Source organism: Pristiophorus japonicus, chromosome 4, assembly GCF_044704955.1.
Source record: "Pristiophorus japonicus isolate sPriJap1 chromosome 4, sPriJap1.hap1, whole genome shotgun sequence".
Taxonomy (NCBI): Eukaryota; Metazoa; Chordata; class Chondrichthyes; family Pristiophoridae; genus Pristiophorus; species Pristiophorus japonicus.
In genome coordinates, this window is record NC_091980.1 from 2730981 (window position 1) to 2752894 (window position 21914).

Genomic DNA, 21914 nt, shown 5'->3' on the forward strand with positions numbered 1-21914 from the left:
TGACCAGCAAAGTCACCTGACCCAAAAGCGGCAGACATGGACAGTCAGGACATAATGGGAGGTGAAGAATAACTCAGGGTCAGAGTTCAAAGTTGACTTTTCCCAGTCAATTGATGTCAGGTTCTCAGTGTCAGAATGTTCAAGCCCTGATATAAAATGGTGGAGGTCGCTGGATTTGCCTGAGGCAGGATTCGGGAATACCACAGTTGTCCTCAGTACCGTCCTGTCGGGGGAGAGATTGGTGGCATGGGTGGGGGAGGGGGATTTACAGACAGGATTCCTACTTCCTATCGACACCAGTGATTCCACTTCGGACGGCCGTGTGATGGCAGGAGTGAGCTCAGCTCTGGTGCCCTCCCCCCATGGTTGAATAGCCGAGGCCCACAACCTGGCCGCGATCTCCAGGAGATTCTGCCGCCGTAGGAGTGTATTCCAGCAAGCATCAAAAATGATTTCTATAAGTAATGAATAAATATTTAATAAACAATGCCCCGCGACCCACATTGGATCGTTGTGTTTGAAGGATGCAGTGCCTCAATTTCCCATTCACGATTCTCCCGATTCGCAAAGCTCGCTTAGTTCATTCTGCAGCTCGGAAAACGAGGGCCTCTCCTCAGGTCTCTGGGGCGAGAACAGAGAAAAGGACATGGTTATCTTTCAATTTTCAAGAAAAACAATGAACATTCAGCCATCGGTGCCCCAAGGAAACTCAAGTTATAACCGATCCACATTCAGTCAGTCGCTAACACTCTGCCCACCACTGGGGGGCGCTGTGTCCCGCATTCTTCCCAACACTGGGGGGTGCTGTGATCCACATTCTTCCCACCACAGCGGGGGCTCTATGACCTGCACTCTGGCCACCACTCGGGGGGGCGGCGCTGTGATCCATATTCTGCCTACCACTGCAGGGAGGCGCTGCTACACGCATTCTTCCCACCACTGGGGGGGCGCTGTGATCCACATTCTTCCCACCACTGGGGGACGTTGTGACCCACATTCTTCCCATCACTGGGGGACGTTGTGACCCACATTCTTCCCACCACTGGGGGGCGCTGTGATCCACATTCTTCCCACCACTGCGGGGGGGGCGTTGTGACCCACATTCTTCCCAACACTGGGGGGGCGCTGTGATCCACATTCTTACCACCACTGGGGGGGCGCTGTGATCCACATTCTTACCACCACTGGGGGGGCGCTGTGATCCACATTCTTACCACCACTGGGGGGCGTTGTGACCCACATTCTGCCTACCACTCGGTGGCACTGTAACCCACATTCTGCCCACCACTGAGGGGTGCTGTGACCCGCACTCTGCCCATCATTGGGGGCGCTGTATCCGCACTCTGCCCACCACTGGGGAGCACTGTGACCTGCAATCTGCTTACCACTGGGAGGCGCTGTGACCCGCAGACTTCACTTTCTGGCATCAGGTGTCTCAGGTCATTGACCCAGCCGTGGCTCAGTGGGTCATACTCTCTCTCGCCTCTGCTCCTGAGACTTGAGCACAAAAATTGAGGATGACACTGCACTGCAGTACTGAGGGACCGCTGTACTGTCGGAGGGTCAGTACTGAGGGAGCGCTGTACTGTCGGAGGGTCAGTACTGAGGGAGCGCTGCACTGTCGGAGGGGTGGTACTGAGGGAGTGCTGCACTGTTGGAGGGGCAGTGCTGAGGGAACGCTGCACTGTTGGAGGGGCAGTACTGAGGGAGTGCTGCACTGTCGGAGGGTCAGTACTGAGGGAGTGCTGCACTGTCGGAGGGGCAGTGCTGAGGGAACGCTGCACTGTTGGAGGGGCGGTACTGAGGGAACGCTGCACTGTCGGAGGGGCAGTGCTGAGGGAACGCTGCACTGTCGGAGGGGTGGTACTGAGGGAGTGCTGCACTGTTGGAGGGGCAGTACTGAGGGAGCGCTGCACTGTCGGAGGGGCAGTACTGAGGGAGCGCTGCACTGTCGGAGGGGCAGTACTGAACCTTCTATCAATTACTTAAAATTTATGCTCCCTGGTTGTTGACCCCTCTGCTAAGGGAAATAGGTCCTTCCTATCCACTCTGTCCAGGCCCCTCATAATTTTATACACCTCAATGAGGTCTTCCCTCAGCCTCCTCTGTTCCAAGAAAAACAACCCCAGCCTATCCAATCTTTCCTCATAGCTAAAATTCTCCAGTCCAGGCAACATCCTCGTAAATCTCCTCTGTACCCTATCCAGTGCAATCACATCTTTCCTGTAATGTGGTGACCAGAACTGCACGCAGTACTCCAGCTGTGGCCTAACCAGTGTTTTATACAGTTCAAGTATAACTTCCCTGCTCTTGTATTCCATGCATCAACTAATAAAGGCAAGTATTCCGTATGCCTTCTTAACCACCTTATCTACCTGGCCTGCTACCTTCAGGGATCTGTGGACCTGCACTCCCAGGTCCCTCTGTTCCTCTACACTTCTCAGTGTCCTACCATTTAATGTGTATTCCCTTGCCTTGTTAGCCCTCCCCAAGATTATCTGGTCATTATCATGTTGTTGTTTGTGGGAGCTTGCTGTGCGCAAATTCGCATCATCATTTCCTACTTTACAACAGTGACTGCACTTCAAAAGTACTTCATTGGCTGTAAAGCACATTGAGACGTCCTGAGGCTGTGAAATAGATGTTAGCAATAGATGTCTGGTTATTGAGCGAGGGCGGGAACACAATGGGCTTTTACTGAGTCTGCCCCTAACCACGGGACACTGAGGCTGATTGAACTGGCCAGGGATGCCCCGGATAGCATCATCCAACTCAGCATAGGGCAACCTGAAAATATTCCTGGTGCAGGGGTCTGTGCCACGAGCTGCAGTTCACCATCAACAAGATCAATCCCAGACACATTTCACCGCTTATCCGCGTGATAGAACGTTACCCAGAGTGTGGAAGGTGCGGGTTGCAGCACCCCCAGTGGTGGGCAGAGTGAGGGTCACAGTGCCCCCCAGTGGTGGGCAGAGTGAGGGTCACAGTGCCCCCCAGTGGTGGGCAGAGTGAGGGTCACAGTGCCCCCCAGTGATGGGCAGAGTGAGGGTCACAGTGCCCCCCCCAGTGGTGGGCAGAGTGAGGGTCACAGTGCCCCTCCAGTGGTGGGCAGAGTGCGTGCCACAGCGCCCCCACCCCCAGTGGTGGGCAGAATGTGAGTCACAGCGCCCCCCAGTGGTGGCAGAGCGTGGGTCACAGCGCCCCCCAGTGGTGGCAGAGTGTGAGTCACAGCGACCTCCAGTGGTGGCAGAGTGTGAGTCACAGCACCCCCCCCCCCCAGTGGTGGCAGAGTGTGAGTCACAGCGCCCCCCAGTGGTGGAAGAGTGTGAGTCACAGCGCCCCCCCAGTGGTGGCAGAGTGTGAGTCACAGCGCCCCCCAGTGGTGGAAGAGTGTGAGTCACAGCGCCCCCCCCCCAGTGGTGGCAGAGTGTGAGTCACAGCGCCCCCCAGTGGTGGAAGAGTGTGAGTCACAGCACCCCCCCCAGTGGTGGCAGAGTGTGAGTCACAGCGCCCCCACCAGTGGTGGCAGAGTGTGAGTCACAGCACCCCCACCAGTGGTGGCAGAGTGTGAGTCACAGCGCCCCCCAGTGGTGGAAGAGTGTGAGTCACAGCGCCCCCCCCCAGTGGTGGCAGAGTGTGAGTCACAGCGCCCCCCAGTGGTGACAGAGTGTGAGTCACAGCGCCCCCCAGTGGTGGCAGCGTGTGAGTCACAGCGCCCCCCAGTGGTGGAAGAGTGTGAGTCACAGCACCCCCACCAGTGGTGGCAGAGTGTGAGTCACAGCGCCCCCCAGTGGTGGCAGAGTGTGAGTCACAGCGCCCCCCAGTGGTGGCAGAGTGTGAGTCACAGCGCCCCCCAGTGGTGGAAGAGTGTGAGTCACAGCGCCCCCCAGTGGTGGGCAGAGTGTGAGTCACAGTGCCCCCCAGTGGTGGAAGAGTGTGAGTCACAGCGCCCCCCCCCAGTGGTGGAAGAGTGTGAGTCACAGCACCCCCCCCCCCCCCAGTGGTGGCAGAGTGTGAGTCACAACGCCCCCCCCAGTGGTGGCAGAGTGTGAGTCACAGCGCCCCCCAGTGGTGGAAGAGTGCGAGTCACAGCACCCCCCCCAGTGGTGGCAGAGTGTGAGTCACAGCGCCCCCCAGTGGTGGAAGAGTGTGAGTCACAGCACCCCCCCCCAGTGGTGGCAGAGTGTGAGTCACAGCGCCCCCCAGTGGTGGAAGAGTGTGAGTCACAGCGCCCCCCCCCAGTGGTGGCAGAGTGTGAGTCACAGCACCCCCCCCAGTGGTGGCAGAGTGTGAGTCACAGCGCCCCCCAGTGGTGGAAGAGTGTGAGTCACAGCGCCCCCCCCAGTGGTGGCAGAGTGTGAGTCACAGCGCCCCCCAGTGGTGGAAGAGTGTGAGTCACAGCGCCCCCCCCCAGTGGTGGCAGAGTGTGAGTCACAGCGCCCCCCCAGTGGTGGAAGAGTGTGAGTCACAGCGCCCCCCAGTGGTGGCAGAGTGTGAGTCACAGCACCCCCACCAGTGGTGGCAGAGTGTGAGTTACAGCGCCCCCCAGTGGTGGAAGAGTGTGAGTCACAGCACCCCCACCAGTGGTGGCAGAGTATGAGTCACAGCGCCCCCCAGTGGTGGAAGAGTATGAGTCACAGCACCCCCACCAGTGGTGGCAGAGTGTGAGTCACAGTGCCCCCCAGTGGTGGAAGATTGTGAGTCACAGCGCCCCCCCAGTGGTGGAAGAGTGTGAGTCACAGCGCCCCCCAGTGGTGGGCAGAGTGTGAGTCACAGCACCCCCCAGTGGTGGAAGAGTGTGAGTCACAGCGCCCCCCCAGTGGTGGAAGAGTGTGAGTCACAGCACCCCCCAGTGGTGGCAGAGTGTGAGTCACAGCACCCCCCAGTGGTGGCAGAGTGTGAGTCACAGCACCCCCCCCAGTGGTGGGCAGAGTGTGAGTCATAGCGCCCCCCCAGTGGTGGCAGAGTGTGAGTCACAGCGACCCCCCAGTGGTGGCAGAATGTGAGTCACAGCGTCCCCCCCCACCCCCGTGGTGGACAAAGTGCGGGTCACAGCGCCCCCCAGTGACTGACATCGGAGGAGGTTCAGCCTCACCAGAGTTAGTGAAACAGATGTTCCACAGAAGGAACTGTTTCTCCCTGTCAATTGAAGAGCCTTTGAACTCTTCTCCAAAATCCAGGTTTAATTGTAGTTTAGCTCACAGGTTCAGAGTAAAAAAACGGAGCTTCACTCCGGGCTAAGGTTCCAAGTGACCTTAAATCAATGAGTGTCTTTACCCAATGTTTCCCCTGGGCCCCGCATTCTCTGCTGGTGTTTAGTTTCATGGTGACCTTCTGTGGCCTCACCTCTTCACACTGTGTCAGCGGAACGTTTAACCGCAGCAAACATCACGGCAGGGACCAAACCTGACCACACACTGCCCGCACTTTGCGTCAAGAATCTCTGGCCCAGAAATCCAATGGCTCCTGGAGTTGTGTGTGGAGGGCCCCTCTTGGAATTGGCTCAGGCTGCACGCAATATTCCTGATCATTGTAACCATGCGGGCTTTGCAGCCGGGGCTACTGATTGGCTGTCGGGGGGGGGGGGAGGGGCTGAATATCGGGCATCTCCGAGACCACTTAAAGGCAGCTAGCACCACTTAAAGGGGAAATACTTTTGGCAGCAGGGATACGGCTGCAGCTAGCGGTGAGCGAGCGGCAAGGTTCGTGGACGTTGCCGCGGAGGCCCTGGGGCAGGTGGTGGACAGCAGGCGGGGACAACCACCAGCGGCAGGAAGTGTTCCGGGCATCAGGTCCACCGTCAGTGGGGCGAGGTGACATAGCATGTAAATAGCATGCAGATTGGGATTCCGACCACCCTGTGTGTGAAGAAGTGCTTCCCGACATCACCCCTGAATGGCCGGACTCTAATGTGGAGATTGTTCTGGACCTTCCTGACCAGAGGAAATGGTTTCTCTCTATCTCCCCTTCTCAAACCCTTCAATCCCCTCCATTAGATCTCCCCTTAACCTTCTACACTCGAGGGAATACAGGTCCAGTCCATGCAACCTGCCCTCGTAATTTAACCCTTTCAGCCCGGGTATCATTCTGGTGAATCCGAGCTGTGATGCGTTCATAACAAAGGATGAAACTGAGTACTGTGTACAATGAGCAAGTCTGACCTTAGCTCCTTTAATAAGACTCCAGAGTGCAGGTACCTCGTGGGCGGCCTGCTTATATACCCTTGGGACTCTAACAGGTAGGCCCCCTGGTGGTAGTGTAATACAGGTTACAAGGGGTTAAATACATAACACACTGCCGCCCCCCTCCGAGGCCGATATATCCCCCCTGAGGGGCGGGGCCCGGAACTGAACACAGTTACTGCAGGGGGACAGGATCAGACCAGAGTCTGTACAGCTGTGACATCACCTCCTCCCCTTTGTATCCCAGCCTCCCCCTCGATAACGGCCGACATTCCAGCAGTCTCTTTGATTACTTTTCGTACCTGGTCCACGAGCTTTAAGTGATTTGTGCACACGGACCCCCCCCTTAAATCTCTCAGCTCCTCCACAGTTCCCAGCTTCTCACAGTGATGCATGCACCAGTGAGAATGTTCACGGGCTGGTGGAGCTGTTGAGGTGGGAGTGGATTAGCCAGTCACGTGACGTTCACAAGACTCAATAAAACCCCAGCCAGTTGGGTTTGGGGGAATCCACGATGAGGCAGGTGGTTGTGAGCCTGGTGGATGAACCGGTAATGTGTAGTGTGATTGTTAAACCTTTGTTAATAAACCAACTGGTTCTCAATAGCGATGCGTTGCTGTGAATTCTTAAGCAAAGAACCCACAAAGCGAATACATTGGGCTGGATTTTCCGGTCATCAGCGCTCCGTTGCTTGCCCGGGAGTGGCGGCGATGGCAGGGGGTGAGGTGTTCTGGCGGGCAGCCAGACTCCAGCGCCCCACGGCGACCCTCGGGTCGGGTTTAGCGGCAGCGCGGAGCAGCGCCGCGGGGAAGAGCTGAGCCCGGTGTACAACGCTCCTGGTCGCGAGACCGGCGCGAGTCTGAGCTCCCGCCCGACCCGTGCGCCCCGCAGCGCCCCCCGCAGTGACCGCCGGGGAATTCAGGGCGGGCCCACCATCCCGACAGCGGGGAGGTGAGTAATGGGCTCCTGAGGGAAGTGCCATTGGTTTTTCCTCTTAATTTTGTTCAGCGATTTGTGTTGTGGAGCTGAGGGCCATGTTTGGGGAATGTTTTAGGTTTCCCCCCCTCCCCCCTCCCCCAGGCGTCTCTGGGAGCGCTCCCGGCCTGGCTCTTTACCTCGGGAGTTTCCCATCCTAATGCCCCGAGAAAGGTGTACAACGCCTCCCTTCGCGCTGTGCCCCCTGACCCGGGGCTCCGCTGCCCAATGTTACTGACTGAGGCACAAACTGTTCCCGGGCGCTAACTTTCCCGCCCCACCGCCATTATCGCCACGGAAACATCAAGGCCGAAAATCCCGCCCATTCCACTCACCATTTAGACAATACTCTGACCTTTCTTGGGCCCAAAGTGCATGGGCTCACACTTCTCCCACACTGAACTCCGTCAGTTTGGCCACTCACTCAGTCGGTCAATGTCCCTTTGTAGTTTCACGCTCCCGTCCACACAACCCTTTGTGCTCAGTAACCTGGTGTCATCGGCAAACCGAGATATTCGGCTCTCTAACCCTTCCTCCAGGTCATTGATACACACGGTGAAAAGCTAAGGCCCAGAACAGCTCCCTGGGGAACACCACTAGTCACGCATGACCACATGCTGCACACTGACCATACCAACGAGTGGGAAGTGAAGGGGAGCGTTATTTACAGGCACCACAAACCTCATGCCAGCAGCAGCTCATCATTTTGTAGACGAACGGGGAGGCCAGTTTTGGTTTCTTGAGGCGGAATCCAGCTGTGAGTTCTTCAACAACTTCCGAGTTCAGCCGATTCTCGTATGGCATCTTTCCCTCAGAGAAAACCTCCCACATCAGCACTCCTGCAAGACAATGGAGAGCATGAGCTGACTGCCCCAACAGTGGTGCTCACTGACACCTACTCTTCATTGCCCAACCCTTGTCCACTGGTTATTGCTTGTCTCTATTCATTGCTGATAGCGACTGCTACCTCATCTCTGCAACCTCCTCCAGCCCTACAATCCCCCCAAAATATCTGCACTCCTCCAATTCTGCCCTCTTGAGCATCCCTGATTTCAAGCATTGAACCATCGGTGGCCGTGCCTTCAGCTACCTGGGCCCTAAGCTCTGGAACTCCCTCCTGTAATGTCTGCACCGGTCAGTAAGCTCACGGGTTGGTAGAGCTGTTGAGTTGGGAGTGGCTTAGCCAGTCACATGATGTTCACAAGACTCAATAAAACCCCGGCCAGTTGGGTTCGGGGGATCCACAATGGGGCAGGTGGTTGTGAGCCTGGTGGATGAACTGGTAATGAGTCGTGTGATTGTTAAACCTTTGCTAATAAACCAACTAGTTCTTAATAGCAATGTGTTGTGATGAATTCTTAAACAAAGAACCCACGAAGCAAATACATTACACCTCTCCGCCTCTCTACCTCTATCACCTCCTTTAAAACTCTTCTTAAAACCTACCTCTTTGACCAAGCTTTTGGCCATCTGCCCTAATATCTCCTTATGTGGCTCAGTGTCAAATTCTGTTTGATAATTGTTCCTTTGAAGCATCTTGGGATGTTTGACGAGGTTAGAGGCACTATATTGTTTAATACTCGACACAGGAACTACTTTCAGGATTGTTGTAAAACCCATCTGGTTCACGAATAATAATAAGAACCTGTATTTATATAGCACCTTTAACGTAGTAAAATGTCCCAAGGTGCTTCACAGCGGTGTTATAAGACAAAACAGATAAATTTGACACCGAGCCACAAAAGAAGAAATTACGACAGGTGACCAAAAGCTTGTTTAAAGAGGTCGGTTTTAAGGAGCGTCTTGAAGGAGGAGAGAGAGGTAGAGAGGCGGAGAGGTTTAGGGAGGGAGTTCCAGAGCTTGGGGCCCAGGCAACAGAAGGCACGGCCACCGATGGTGGAGCGATTATAATCAGGGATGGTCAGGAGGACACAAGAACTTTAGAAATAGGAGCAGGAGTCGGCCATTCGGCCCCTCGAGCCTGCTCCGCCATTCAATGAGATAATGGCTGATCCGATCATGGACTTAGCTCCACTTCCCCGCCCGATCCCCATAACCCTTTATTCCCTTATCGCTCAAAAATCTGTCTATCTCCACCTTAAATATATTCAATGACCCAGCCTCCACAGCTCTCTGGGGCAGAGAATTCCACAGATTTACAACCCTCTGAGAGAAGAAATTCCTCCTCATCTCAGTTTTAAATGGGCGGCCCCTTATTCTGATTACCTTTTGAAAGTTAGTATTGAGTCTGCTTCCACAGTCCTTTCAGGCAGTGTGTTCCTGATCACAACAACTCGCTGCTTAGAGGCAGTGGAACAAAGGGTCACCAGACTGATCCCTGGGATGAGTGGATTGTCCTATGAGGAGAGCTTGAGTAGATCGGGCCGATACTCTCTGGAGTTTAGAAGAATGAGAGGTGATCTCATTGAAACATACAGATTCTGAGGGGGATTGACAGGGTAGATGCTGAGAGGATGTTTCCCCCGGGCTGGGGAGTCTAGAACCAGGGGTCACAGTCTCAGGATAAGGGGTGGGCCATTTAGGACTGAGATGAGGAGGAATTTCTTCACTCAGAGGGTGGTGAATCTTTGGAATTCTCTGCCCCAGAGGGCTGTGGATGCTGAGTCGTTGAGTATATTCAAGGCTGAGATCGATAGATTTTTGGATTCTCGGGGAATCGAGGGATATGGGGATCGGGCGGGAAAGTGGAGTTGAGGTCGAAGATCAGCCATGATCGTATTGAATGGTGGAGCAGGCTCGAGGGGTCGAATGGCCGACTCCTGCTCCTAATTCTCAAGTTCTTATGTGAAAAGACCATCTTCTCATCGTCCCCCCTGACTGGTTTTGCCAATAATTCTGCATTAAACGGCTTCTCACCAAAAGACCAGACGTCAGACTTGCTGCTGAACTTGGAGTATCGGAAAACTTCGGGAGCTGACCACTTGACTGGGAACTTCGAGCCTGAGGAACTGGTGTACTGGTCATCAAGGACAAACCTTCAGGGCAGAGAGAGATAGAGCGATAAACACAATTCAGTTCCCGTCGGCCCAGGCAGGGCACAGCACCGTAGCACATCGGGGCGTGCAATATAAACCTGGGTATTCTGTGATGAGTGTCTCACCTCCCGACTCCCCAAAGCCTTTCCACCATCTACAAAGCACAAGTCAGGAGTGTGATGGAATATTCTCCACTTGCCTGGATGAGTGCAGCTCCAACAACACTCGAGAAGCTCGACACCATCCAGGACAAAGCAGCCCACTCTTGATTGGCCCCCCATCCACCACCTTCAACACTCACTCCCTCCACCACCGGCGCCCCCTGGCTGCAGTGTGTACCATCTACAAGATGCACTGCAGCAACTCGCCAAGGCTTCTTCGGCAGCACCTCCCAAACCCACGACCTCTACCCGCCTAGAAGGACAAGGGCAGCAGGTGCATGGGAACACCATCACCTCCAGGTTCCCCTCCCAGTCACACACTATCCCGACTTGGAAATATATCGGCCATTCCTTCATCGTCGCTGGGTCACAATCCTGGAACTCCCTCCCGAACAGCACTGTGGGAGCACCTTCACCACACGGACTGCAGCGGTTCAAGAAGGCGGCTCACCACCACCTTCTCAAGGGGCAATTAGGGATGGGCAATAAATGCCGGCCTTGCCAGTGATGCCCACATCCCAGGAATGAATAAACAAGACACAGGCTCCCAGAGCTGAGCCTCACCCTCTGGAGCATTTATCAAGAAACCGCAGGTCGTGGTTAGAAATCGGTAGACAAGACGTCTGCAGTTTCACCATCTACTCGGGCAGCTGTGGTTCCGCACCGGGAGTTTGCATCCTGCAAATTCCCAATCTCCCTTACGCAATACACTTGAAACTCAGAAATAAACAGCACGAGAACACCGCTTACCATAATGCATGTAAAACCCAAATAAATGAGGAGGCTTTTGATAAGGTCCCACATGGCAGACTGGTCACAAAAGTAAAAGCCCATGGGATCCAGGGCAAAGTGACAAGTTGGATCCAAAATTGTCTCAGAGGCAGGAAGCAAAGGGTAATGGTTGATGGGTGTTTTTGTGACTGGAAGGTTGTATCCAGTGGGGTACCGCAGGGCTCAGTACTGGGTCCCTTGCTTTTTGTGGTATATATCAACGATTCAGACTTGAATGTTGGGGGTATAATTAAGAAGTTTTCAGATGACACTAAAATAGGCTGGATGGTTGATAATGAAGAAGAAAGCTGTAGACTGCAGGAAGGTATCAATGTACTGGTCAGGTGGGCAGTGTTATGTATTAATGTTTGGGGCTCACCAGACACCAGAGGGCGCCGCGGTCGGAGGTCATCGGGCTGTACGCATGTGGCATGTGAGCTTGGTCACCTGTATATAAGTGGGGTGACTTTGTCACACTGGCACTCTCGGGCTAGAATACAGATGGATCAGGTTGCACCTGAGTGAGTTTACAGTAACCAGACTCTTGAGTCATTACTGGTAGAACAGTGGCAAATGGAATTTAATCCGGAGAAGTGTGAGGTAATGCATTGGGGAGGTCTAACAAGGCAAGGGAATACACATTAAATGGTTGGATACTGGGAAGTGTAGAGGAACAGAGGGATCTTGGAGTGCAGGTCCACAGATTCCTGAAGGTAGCAGGCCAGGTAGATAAGGTGGTTAAGAAGGCATATAGTTGAGGCATAGAATACAAGAGCAGGGAGGTTATGCTTGAACTTTATAAAACACTGGTTAGGCCACAGCTGGAGTACTGCGTGCAGTTCTGGTCACCACATTACAGGAAAGATGTGATTGCACTGGAGAGGGTGCAGAGGAGATTTACATAATGTCGCCTGGACTGGAGAATTTTAGCTATGAGGAAAGATTGGATAGGCTGGGGTTGTTTTCTTTTGGAACAGAGGAGGCTGAGGGGAGACCTGATTGAGGTGTATAAAATTCTGAGGCACCTGGATAGAGTGGATAGGAAGGACCTGTTTCCCTTGGCAGAGGGGTCAACAATCAGGGGGCATCGATTTAAAGAAATTGGGGGGAGGTTTAGAGGGGATTTGTGGAGAAATGTCTTCACCCAGAGGGTGGTGGGGGTCTGGAACTCACGGCCTGAAAGGGTGGTAGAGGCAGAAACCCTCACCACATTTAAAAAGATGTGCACAGAACGGGAGATCATGGCCCAGATAAAAGGCGCGGAGTTGGTGAGGAGCCAGATAGTGCAGGGTTAAAAGTAAAAAAAAACTGGAAATCGAAGTGTGACATCACAGCCAAGCGGGCACGTGATTGATGAGTATTTTTCTTTTTCTTTTTTGTAGGAAACTTTTGGCATTGTTGTAAGTCGGATCTGCCGGTAAATATATCTGATCCTTATTATCGAAGGAGAGCCAGTTAATTAAATCGGCTGTTTGCTGAGTAGGTGCTGGGTGTGTTGTGCTAAGGTTTAGAGTTTAGTTCTACTGGATAGTTGTGAGTGTAACTAGAGGGATGGCAGGCCAGCTCAGTCCCGTGGATTGTACATCCTGAGGCCTGTGGCAAATCCTGGACACTTTGCGCAGCCGGGACGACCACATGTGCAGGCTGTGTCTCAGGCTGCACCAACTCGGGCTGGAGTCACCTCCCGAGACTGAGAGCTACGTGGACAGCACGTTTCTAGAGGTGGTCACCCCACAGCTTAACAGTGTGCAGGCAGAGAGGGAGTGGGTGACCCCCTGGACAGAAGAGGAGGACCAGGCAGGTAGTGCAGGAGTCCCCTGAGTCCATCTCGCTCTCCAACCCGTACTCTGTTCTGGGGAGTGCAGCCAGAGCCAAGTCCACGGCACCACGGGTGGCTCAGCTGCACAGGGGGGAGGGAGGAAGAAGAATGGACGAGCTATAGCGGTAGGGGACTCGATAGTCAGGGGAGCAGACAGGTGTTTCTGCGGCCGCAGATGTGACTCCAGGATGGTATGTTGTCTCCCTGGTTCCGGGGTCAATGATGTCACCGAGCGGCTGCAGGGCATTCTGGGGGAGGAGAGGGTGAACAGCCAGAGGTCGTGGTCCACATCAGAACCAATGACATCGGTAGGAAGAGGGATTAGGTCCTGCAGGCAGAGTTTAGGGAGCTAGGAGAGAGATTAAAAAGTAGGACCTGAAAGGTAGTAATGGATTACGCCCAGTGCCACAAGCGAATGAGTACAGAAACAGGAGGATAGAACAGATGACTGTGTGGCTGGAGAGATGGTGCAGGTGGGAGGGCTTTAGATCCCTGAGGCATTGGGACTGTTTCTAGGGGAGGTGGGACCTGTACAAGCCGGACGGATTGTACCCCAACAGGGCCGGGACCAATATCCTCGCGGGGGGCGGGGGTTGCTAGTGCTGTTGGGGAGGGTTTCAACTGGCTTGGCAGGGGGATGGGCACCTGAAAATAGATTCAGTGGGGAGGGGAGTAAAGCTGGAATTAGAAAGCAAAAATAAAGAAAGTGAATTTGAAGGAGAGAGGAAACAAGCAGGAAAAAAGGGTAAAAAAAAACAAATTTAAAGGCACTTTGTCTAAATACACATAGCATTTGTAACAAGATAGATGAGTTGACGGCACAAATTGAGACAAATGGGTATGATCTGATAGGCATTACAGAGACGTGGTTGCAAGGTGACCAGGATTGGGAATTAAATATTATGGGGTATTTGTCAATCCGGAAGGACAGACAGACAGGAAAAGGAGGTGGGGTAGCTCTGTTGATAAAGGATGGAATCACTGCAATAGTAAGAAACGATATTGGCTCAAATAATCAGGATGTTGAAACAGTTTGGGTGGAGATAAGGAACAATAAGGGGAAAAAGTCACTGGTGGCTGTATTCTATAGGCCCCCTAACAGTAGCAACTCTGTTGGTTGGGCTTGTAAAAAGGGTGATTTTAACTTCTACATTGATTGGACAAATCAAATTGGTCAGGGTAGCCTTGAGCAAGAGTTCATAGAGAGCGTAAGGGATGGGTTCCTTGAGCAGTATGTAATGGAACCAACCAGGGGGCAGGCTGTCTTAGATCTGGTCCCATGTAATGAGACAGGATTAATAAACAGTCTCCGATAAAGGATCCTCTTGGAATGAGTGATCATAACATGGTTGAATTTCAAATTCAGATGGAGGGTGAGAAAGTTGGATCTCTAACCAGCGTACTAAGCTTAAATAAAGGAGACTATGAAGGTATGAGGGCAGAGTTGGGTAAAGTGGACTGGGAAAATAGATTAAAGTGTAGGACGGTTGATGAACAGTGGTGTACATTTAAGGAGATATTTCACAACTCTCAAGTAAAATATATTCCAGTGAGGAGGAAAGGGTGTAAGAGAAAAGATAGCCATCCGTGGCTAACTGAAGAAATAAAGGACGGTATCCAATTAAAAACAAGGGCTTACAAAGTGGCCAAAACTAGTGGGAGGACAGAAGATTGGGAAGCTTTTAAAAGCCAGCAAAGAACGACTAAAAAATGATTAAGAAAGGGAAGATAGATTATGAAAGTAGCACAAAATATAAAAACAGATAGCAAGAGTTTCTATACATATATAAAAAGGAAAAGAGAGGTTAAAGTAAATGTTGGTCCCTTAGAGGACGAGATCGGGGAATGAGAAATGGGGAACATGGAGATGGCAGAAACTCTGAACAAATATTTTGTATCAGTCTTTACAGTAGAGGACACTAACAATATTCCGACAGTGGATAGTCAAGGGGCTATAGGGGGGAGGAACTTAACACAATCACAATCACTAAGGAGGTGGTACTCAGTAAGATAATGGGACTAAAGGCAGATAAATCCCCTGGACCTGAGGGCTTGCATCCTAGGGTCTTAAGAGAAGTAGCGGCAGGGATAGTGGATGCATTGGTTGCAATTTACCAAAATTCCCTGGATTCTGGGGAGGTCCCAGCAGATTGGAAACTGCAAATGTAACGCCCCTATTTAAAAAAGGAGGCAGACAAAAAGCAGGAAACTATAGACCAGTTAGCCTAACATCTGTGGTTGGGAAAATGTTGGAGTCCATTATTAAAGAAGCAGTAGCAGGACATTTGGAAAAGCAAAATTTCGTCAGGCAGAGTCAGCATGGATTTATGAAGGGGAAGTCATGTTTGACAAATTTGCTGGAATTCTTTGAGGATGTAACGAACAGGGTGGATAAAGGGGAACAAGTGGATGTGGTGTATTTGGATTTCCAGAAGGCATTTGACAAGGTGCCACATAAAAGGTTACTGCACAAGATAAAAGTTCACGGGGTTGAGGGTAATATATTTGAATGGATAGAGGATTGACTAACTAACAGAAAACAGAGAGTCGGGATAAATGGTTCATTCTCAGGTTGGCAATCAGTAACTAGTGGGGTGCCGCAGGGATCAGTGTTGGGACCCCAATTATTTACAATCTATATTAACGACTTGGAAGAAGGGACTGAGTATAACGTAGCCAAGTTTGCTGATGATTCAAAGATGGGAGGAAAAGCAATGTGTGAGGAGGACACAAAAAATCTGCAAAAGGACATAGACAGGCTAAGTGAGTGGGCAAAAATTTGGCAGATGGAGTATAATGTTGGAAAGTGTGAGGTCATGCACTTTGGCAGAAAAAAAATCAAAGAATAAGTTATTATTTAAATGGAGAAAGATTGCAAAGTGCTGCAGTACAGCGGGACCTGGGGGTACTTGTGCATGAAACACAAAAGGTTAGTATGCAGGTACAGCAAGTGATCAGGAAGGCCAGTGGTATCTTGGCCTTTATTGCAAAGGGGATGGAGTATAAAAGCAGGGAAGTCTTACTACAGTTATACAGGGTATTGGAGGCAGTTAAGAGAAGGTTCACTAGGTTGATTCCGGAGATGAGGGGGTTGACTTATGAGGAAAGGTTGAGTAGGTTGGGCCTCTACTCATTGGAATTCAGAAGAATGAGAGGTGATCTTATTGAAACATATAAGATTATGAGGGGGCTCGACAAGGTGGATGCAGAGAGGATGTTTATTGCAAAGGGGATGGAGTATAAAAGTAGGGAACTCTTGCTACAGCTATACAAGGTATTGGTGAGGCCACATCTGGAGTACTGCGTGCAGTTTTGGTTTCCATATTTACGAAAGGATATACTTGCTTTGGAGACAGTTCAGAGAAGGTTCATTAGGTTGATTCCGGGGATGAGGGGGTTGACTTATGAGGAAAGGTTGAGTAGGTTGGGCCTCTACTCATTGGAATTCAGAAGAATGAGAGGCGATCTTATCAAAACGTATTAGATTATGATATAAAAGGGGTCAGAGGGTCTAGTAAGAAGGAGGAACTGAGGGAAATCCTTATTAGTCAGGAAATTGTGTTGGGGAAATTGATGGGATTGAAGGCCGATAAATCCCCAGGGCCTGATGGACTGCATTCCAGAGTACTCAAGGAGGTGGCCTTGGAAATAGCGGATGCATTGACAGTCATTTTCCAACATTCCAGAGATTCTGGATCAGTTCCTATGGAGTGGAGGGTAGCCAATGTAACTCCACTTTTTAAAAAAGGAGGGAGAGAGAAAACAGGGAATTATAGACCGGTCAGCCTGACCTCAGTAGTGGGTAAAATGATGGAATCAATTATTAAGGATGTCATAGCAGTGCATTTGGAAAGAGGTGACATGATAGGTCCAAGTCAGCATGGATTTGTGAAAGGGAAATCATGCTTGACAAATTTTCTGGAATTTTTTGAGGATGTTTCCAGTAGAATGGACAAAGGAGAACCAGTTGATGTGGTGTATTTGGACTTTCAGAAGGCTTTTGACAAGGTCCTACACAAGAGATTAATGTGCAAAGTTAAAGCACATGGGATTGGGGGTAGTGTGCTGACATGGATTGAGAACTGGTTGTCAGACAGGAAGCAAAGGGTAGGAGTAAATGGGTATTTTTCAGAATGGCAGGCAGTGACTAGTGGGGTACCGCAAGGTTCTGTGCTGGGGCCCCAGCTGTTTACATTGTACATTAATGATTTAGACGAGGGGATTAAATGTAGTATCTCCAAATTTGCGGATGACACTAAGTTGGGTGGCAGTGTGAGCTGCGAGGAGGATGCTATGAGGCTGCAGAGTGACTTGGATAGGTTAGGTGAGTGGGCAAATGCATGGCAGATGAAGTATAATGTGGATAAATGTGAGGTTATCCACTTTGGGAGCAAAAACAGAGAGACAGACTATTATCTGAATGGTGACAGATTAGGAAAAGGGGAGGTGCAACGAGACTTGGGTGTCATGGTACATCAGTCATTGAAGGTTGGCATGCAGGTACAGCAGGCGGTTAAGAAAGCAAATGGCATGTTGGCCTTCATAGCGAGGGGATTTGAGTACAGGGGCAGGGAGGTGTTACTACAGTTGTACAGGGCCTTGGTGAGGCCACACCTGGAGTATTGTGTACAATTTTGGTCTCCTAACTTGAGGAAGGACATTCTTGCTATTGAGGGAGTGCAGCGAAGGTTCACCAGACTGATTCCTGGGATGGCGGGACTGACATATCAAGAAAGACTGGATCAACTGGGCTTGTATTCACTGGAGTTCAGAAGAATGAGAGGGGATCTCATAGAAACGTTTAAAATTCTGACGGGTTTAGACAGGTTAGATGCAGGAAGAATGTTCCCAATGTTGGGGAAGTCCAGAACCAGGGGTCACAGTCTAAGGATAAGGGGTAAGCCATTTAGGACCGAGATGAGGAGAAACTTCTTCACCCAGAGAGTGGTGAACCTGTGGAATTCTCTACCACAGAAAGTTGTTGAGGCCAATTCACTAAATATATTCAAAAAGGAGTTAGATGTAGTCCTTGCTACTCGGGGGATCAAGGGGTATGGTGAGAAAGCAGGAATGGCCTACTCCTGCACCTATTTTCCATGTTTCTATGTTTCTATGAGGGGGCTTGACAAGGTGGATGCAGAGAGGATGTTTCCACTGATGGGAGAGACTAGAACTAGAGGGCATGAACTTAGAATAAGGGCCGCCCATTTAAAACTGAGATGAGGAGGAATTTCTTCTCTCAGAGGGTTGTAAATCTGTGGAATTCGCTGCCCCAGAGAGCTGTGGAAGCCGGGTCATTGAATAAATTTAAGACAGAAATAGACAGTTTCTTGAATGATAAGGGGTTATGGGGAGCGGGCAGGGAAGTGGAGCTGAGTCCATGATCGGATCAGCCATGATCGTATTAAATGGCGGAGCAGGCTCGAGGGCCGAATGTCATGTTCCTATTTCTTATGTTCTTATGTTGAAGTACCGTAACCTACAGGGCTGCGGACCCAGAGCTGGAAAGTGGGATGAGGCTGGGTAGCTCTTTGTCGGCCGGCACGGACACAATGGGCCGAAATGGCCTACTTCCGTGCTGTAAATCTCTCTGATTCTATAAGTAGAATATTGGCTGATAAATCCAGTTATGAGTTCACAAGCTATCGCAGTGCGGACCGTATTCCTGCAGAGGGTAAGCCATTACCTTGTCATTCCGAAATCGGAGACTTTAATTATGAGCGAGTCTCCAATCAAACAGTTCCTTGCTGCCTGGAAGATAATCACAAGGAGTGATGTTACAATGGATCCAAAGTGAGCAGCGACCGACAGTTCCCCAACACTGCTGAGGTCTCCATCCCAGCACCACGCACCGGAGAGAGTGATTCTCGGACAAAGGGTGGAAAACCTTGGGTCATAACAACGCTAGGAACAGGAGGAGGCCATTCAGCCCCTCGAGCCTGTTACACAGGAACAGGAGGAGGCCATTCAGCCCCTCGAGCCTGTTACACAGGAACAGGAGGAGGCCATTCAGCCCCTCGAGCCTGTTACACAGGAACAGGAGGAGGCCATTCAGCCCCTCGAGCCTGTTACACAGGAACAGGAGGAGGCCATTCAGCCCCTCGAGCCTGTTACACAGGAACAGCAGGAGGCCCACTCAGCCCCTCGAGCCTGTTACACAGGAACAGGAGGAGGCCATTCAGCTCCTCGAGCCTGTTACACAGGAACAGGAGGAGGCCATTCAGCCCCTCGAGCCTGTTACACAGGAACAGGAGGAAGTCATACAGCCCCTCGAGTCTGTTACACAGGAACAGGAGGAGGCCATTCAGCCCCTCGAGCCTGTTACACAGGAACAGGAGGAGGCCATTCAGCCCCTCGAGCCTGTTACACAGGAACAGCAGGAGGCCATTCAGCCCCTCGAGCCTGTTACACAGGAACAGGAGGAGGCCATTCAGCCCCTCGAGCCTGTTACACAGGAACAGGAGGAGGCCATTCAGCCCCTCGAGCCTGTTACACAGGATCAGGAGGAGGTCCATTCAGCCCCTCGAGCCTGTTACACAGGAACAGGAGGGGGCCATTCAGCCCCTCAGGAGGAGGCCATTCAGCCCCTCGAGCCTGTTACACAGGAACAGGAGGAGGCCCACTCAGCCCCTCGAGCCTGTTACACAGGAACAGGAGAAGGCCATTCAGCCCCTCGAGCCTGTTACACAGGAACAGGAGGAGGCCATTCAGCCCCTCGAGCCTGTTACACAGGAACAGGAGGAAGTCATACAGCCCCTCGAGCCTGTTACACAGGAACAGGAGGAGGCCATTCAGCCCCTCGAGCCTGTTACACAGGAACAGGAGGAGGCCATTCAGCCCCTCGAGTCTGTTACACAGGAACAGGAGGAGGCCATTCAGCCCCTCGAGTCTGTTACACAGGAACAGGAGGAGGCCATTCAGCCCCTCGAGTCTGTTACACAGGAACAGGAGGAGACCCTTCAGCCCCTCGAGCCAGTTACACAGGAACAGGAGGAGGCCATTCAGCCCCTCGAGTCTGTTACACAGGAACAGGAGGAGACCCTTCAGCCCTTCGAGCCAGTTACACAGGAACAGGAAGAGGCCCATTCAGCCCCTCGAGCCTGTTACACAGGAACAGGAGGAGGCCATTCAGCCCCTCAAGCCTATTACACAGGAACAGGAGGAGGCCATTCAGCCCCTCGAGCCTGTTACACAGGAACAGCAGGAGGCCATTCAGCCCCTGGAGCCTGTTACATAGGAACAGGAGGAGGCCATTCAGCCGCTTGAGCCTGTTACACAGGAACAGGAGGAGGCCATTCAGCCCCTCGAGCCTGTTCCCCTATTTGATGAGATCATGGCTGATCTGTACCTCAATATTGTGTACTGTGTACAGTTTTGGACTCCTTACCTAAGGAAGGATATACTTGCCATAGAGGGAGTGCAATGAAGGTTCACCAGACGGATTCCTGGGATGGCGGGATTGTCCTATGAGGAGAGATTGAGGAGACTAGGCCGATATTCCCTCGAGTTTAGAAGAATGAGAGGTGACCTCATTGAAACATACAACATTCTTCCAGGGATTGACAGGGTAGATGCAGGGAGGATGTTTCCCCCGGGCTGGGGAGTCTAGAACCAGGGGTCACAGTCTCAGGATAAGGGGTCGGCCATTTAGGACTGAGATGAGGAGGAATTTCTTCACTCAGAGGGCGGTGAATCTTTGGAATTCTCTGCCCCAGAGGGCTGTGGAGGCTCAGTCTCTGAGTATATTCAAGGCTGAGATCGATAGATTTTTGGAGTCTAGGGGACTCAAGGGATGTGGGGATCAGGCGGGAAGACAGAGTTGAGGGGGAAAATCAGCCCCGATCTAATCGAATGGCGGAACAGGCTAGAGGGGCTGAATGGCCAACTCCTGCTCCCAATTCTTATGTCCTTATGCTTGGTTATAAGAACCAATTCTTGGCCAACCTTCATGGACAGACACTGTCCATCAGGAGTAACTGGATCGGGAGCCGGAACCCAGGCTGACCTTTCACCCTCCTTAGCCTGGCGAGGAGATACCGACTGTGGCAACCCAACCCAAGCCATCCCAGCCGCGAGGGGCTAACACAGAGCAGGCCAAAGATGGAACCTCTAACCTTCCTGGTTTGCGCAGCTCACTACCACAATAGCCAGTCCGGACGCTCGCTCAACCAAACCATTTTTCTTCTAACAAAAGTTGCACTTTAATTTAGGAAAGATAATTTTCTTTACCAAGTCGCGGTGGATGAATTTGTTGCTTTCTAGGTACTCCATCCCATCACACACATCTTGGCACATGCCCAGGAGGGACTCCTTACTGAAGGTCCCACGGTTGACCCGGAGGTACTCTGACAGACAGCCATACGTCATATATTCGAACACCAGGTAGATAGGGCCATTCTGCGTACAGATACCATACAACTGCACGAGCTTCTCATGAGAGAGCCTCCTAGCAACACAGAAGGAAAAGACTGCCATTTATCAGAGGGCTGTGGAGGCTCATCCGTTGAGTATCGTCAAGGCTGAGATCGATAGATTTTTAGACTCTGGGGGAACCAAGGGATATGGGGATCGGGCGGGAAAGTGGAGTTGAGGTCGAAGATCAGCCATGATCTTATTGAATGGTGGAGCAGGCTCGAGGGGCCGAATGGCCGACTCTTGCTCTTATTTCTTTTGTTCTTATATAGTGTCTTTCATGACCTCAGGATGTCCCAAAGCGCTTTACAGCCAATGAAGTACTTTTGGAGTGTAGTCACTGTTGGAATGTGGGAAACGTGGCTGCCAATTACGCACAGCAAGCTCCCACAAACAACCATGTGATAATGACCAGATAATCAGTTGAACTGATGTTGTGTGAGGGATAGATATTGGCCCCAGGAAAGCAGGGAGAACTCCCCTGCTCTTCTTTGAAATAGTGCCGCGGGAACGTTTACAGCCACTTGAGAGGGCAGATGGGGCTGGGTGAGATGGAATGGGTGGGAGGAGGCTCCAGTGCAGTGTAAACACACCGGCA

The 21914-nt window shown here is 51.7% G+C and overlaps 1 protein-coding gene across 1 annotated transcript in view; it reads right to left on the reverse strand.

Annotated features, from left to right (window-relative positions):
• Positions 1–546: 546 nt before the first annotated feature.
• The window catches only part of LOC139261941 (tyrosine-protein kinase ITK/TSK-like), a 98766-nt gene continuing 77398 nt past the window's right edge, over positions 547–21914 (reverse strand). The window contains exons 13-17 of the mRNA XM_070877109.1: positions 21134–21350; positions 18591–18655; positions 10035–10153; positions 7839–7996; positions 547–621 (exon numbers count right to left, since the gene is read on the reverse strand). Coding sequence (XP_070733210.1) covers positions 547–621; positions 7839–7996; positions 10035–10153; positions 18591–18655; positions 21134–21350 — 634 coding nt within the window. The remainder of the gene's footprint in view (positions 622–7838; positions 7997–10034; positions 10154–18590; positions 18656–21133; positions 21351–21914) is intronic.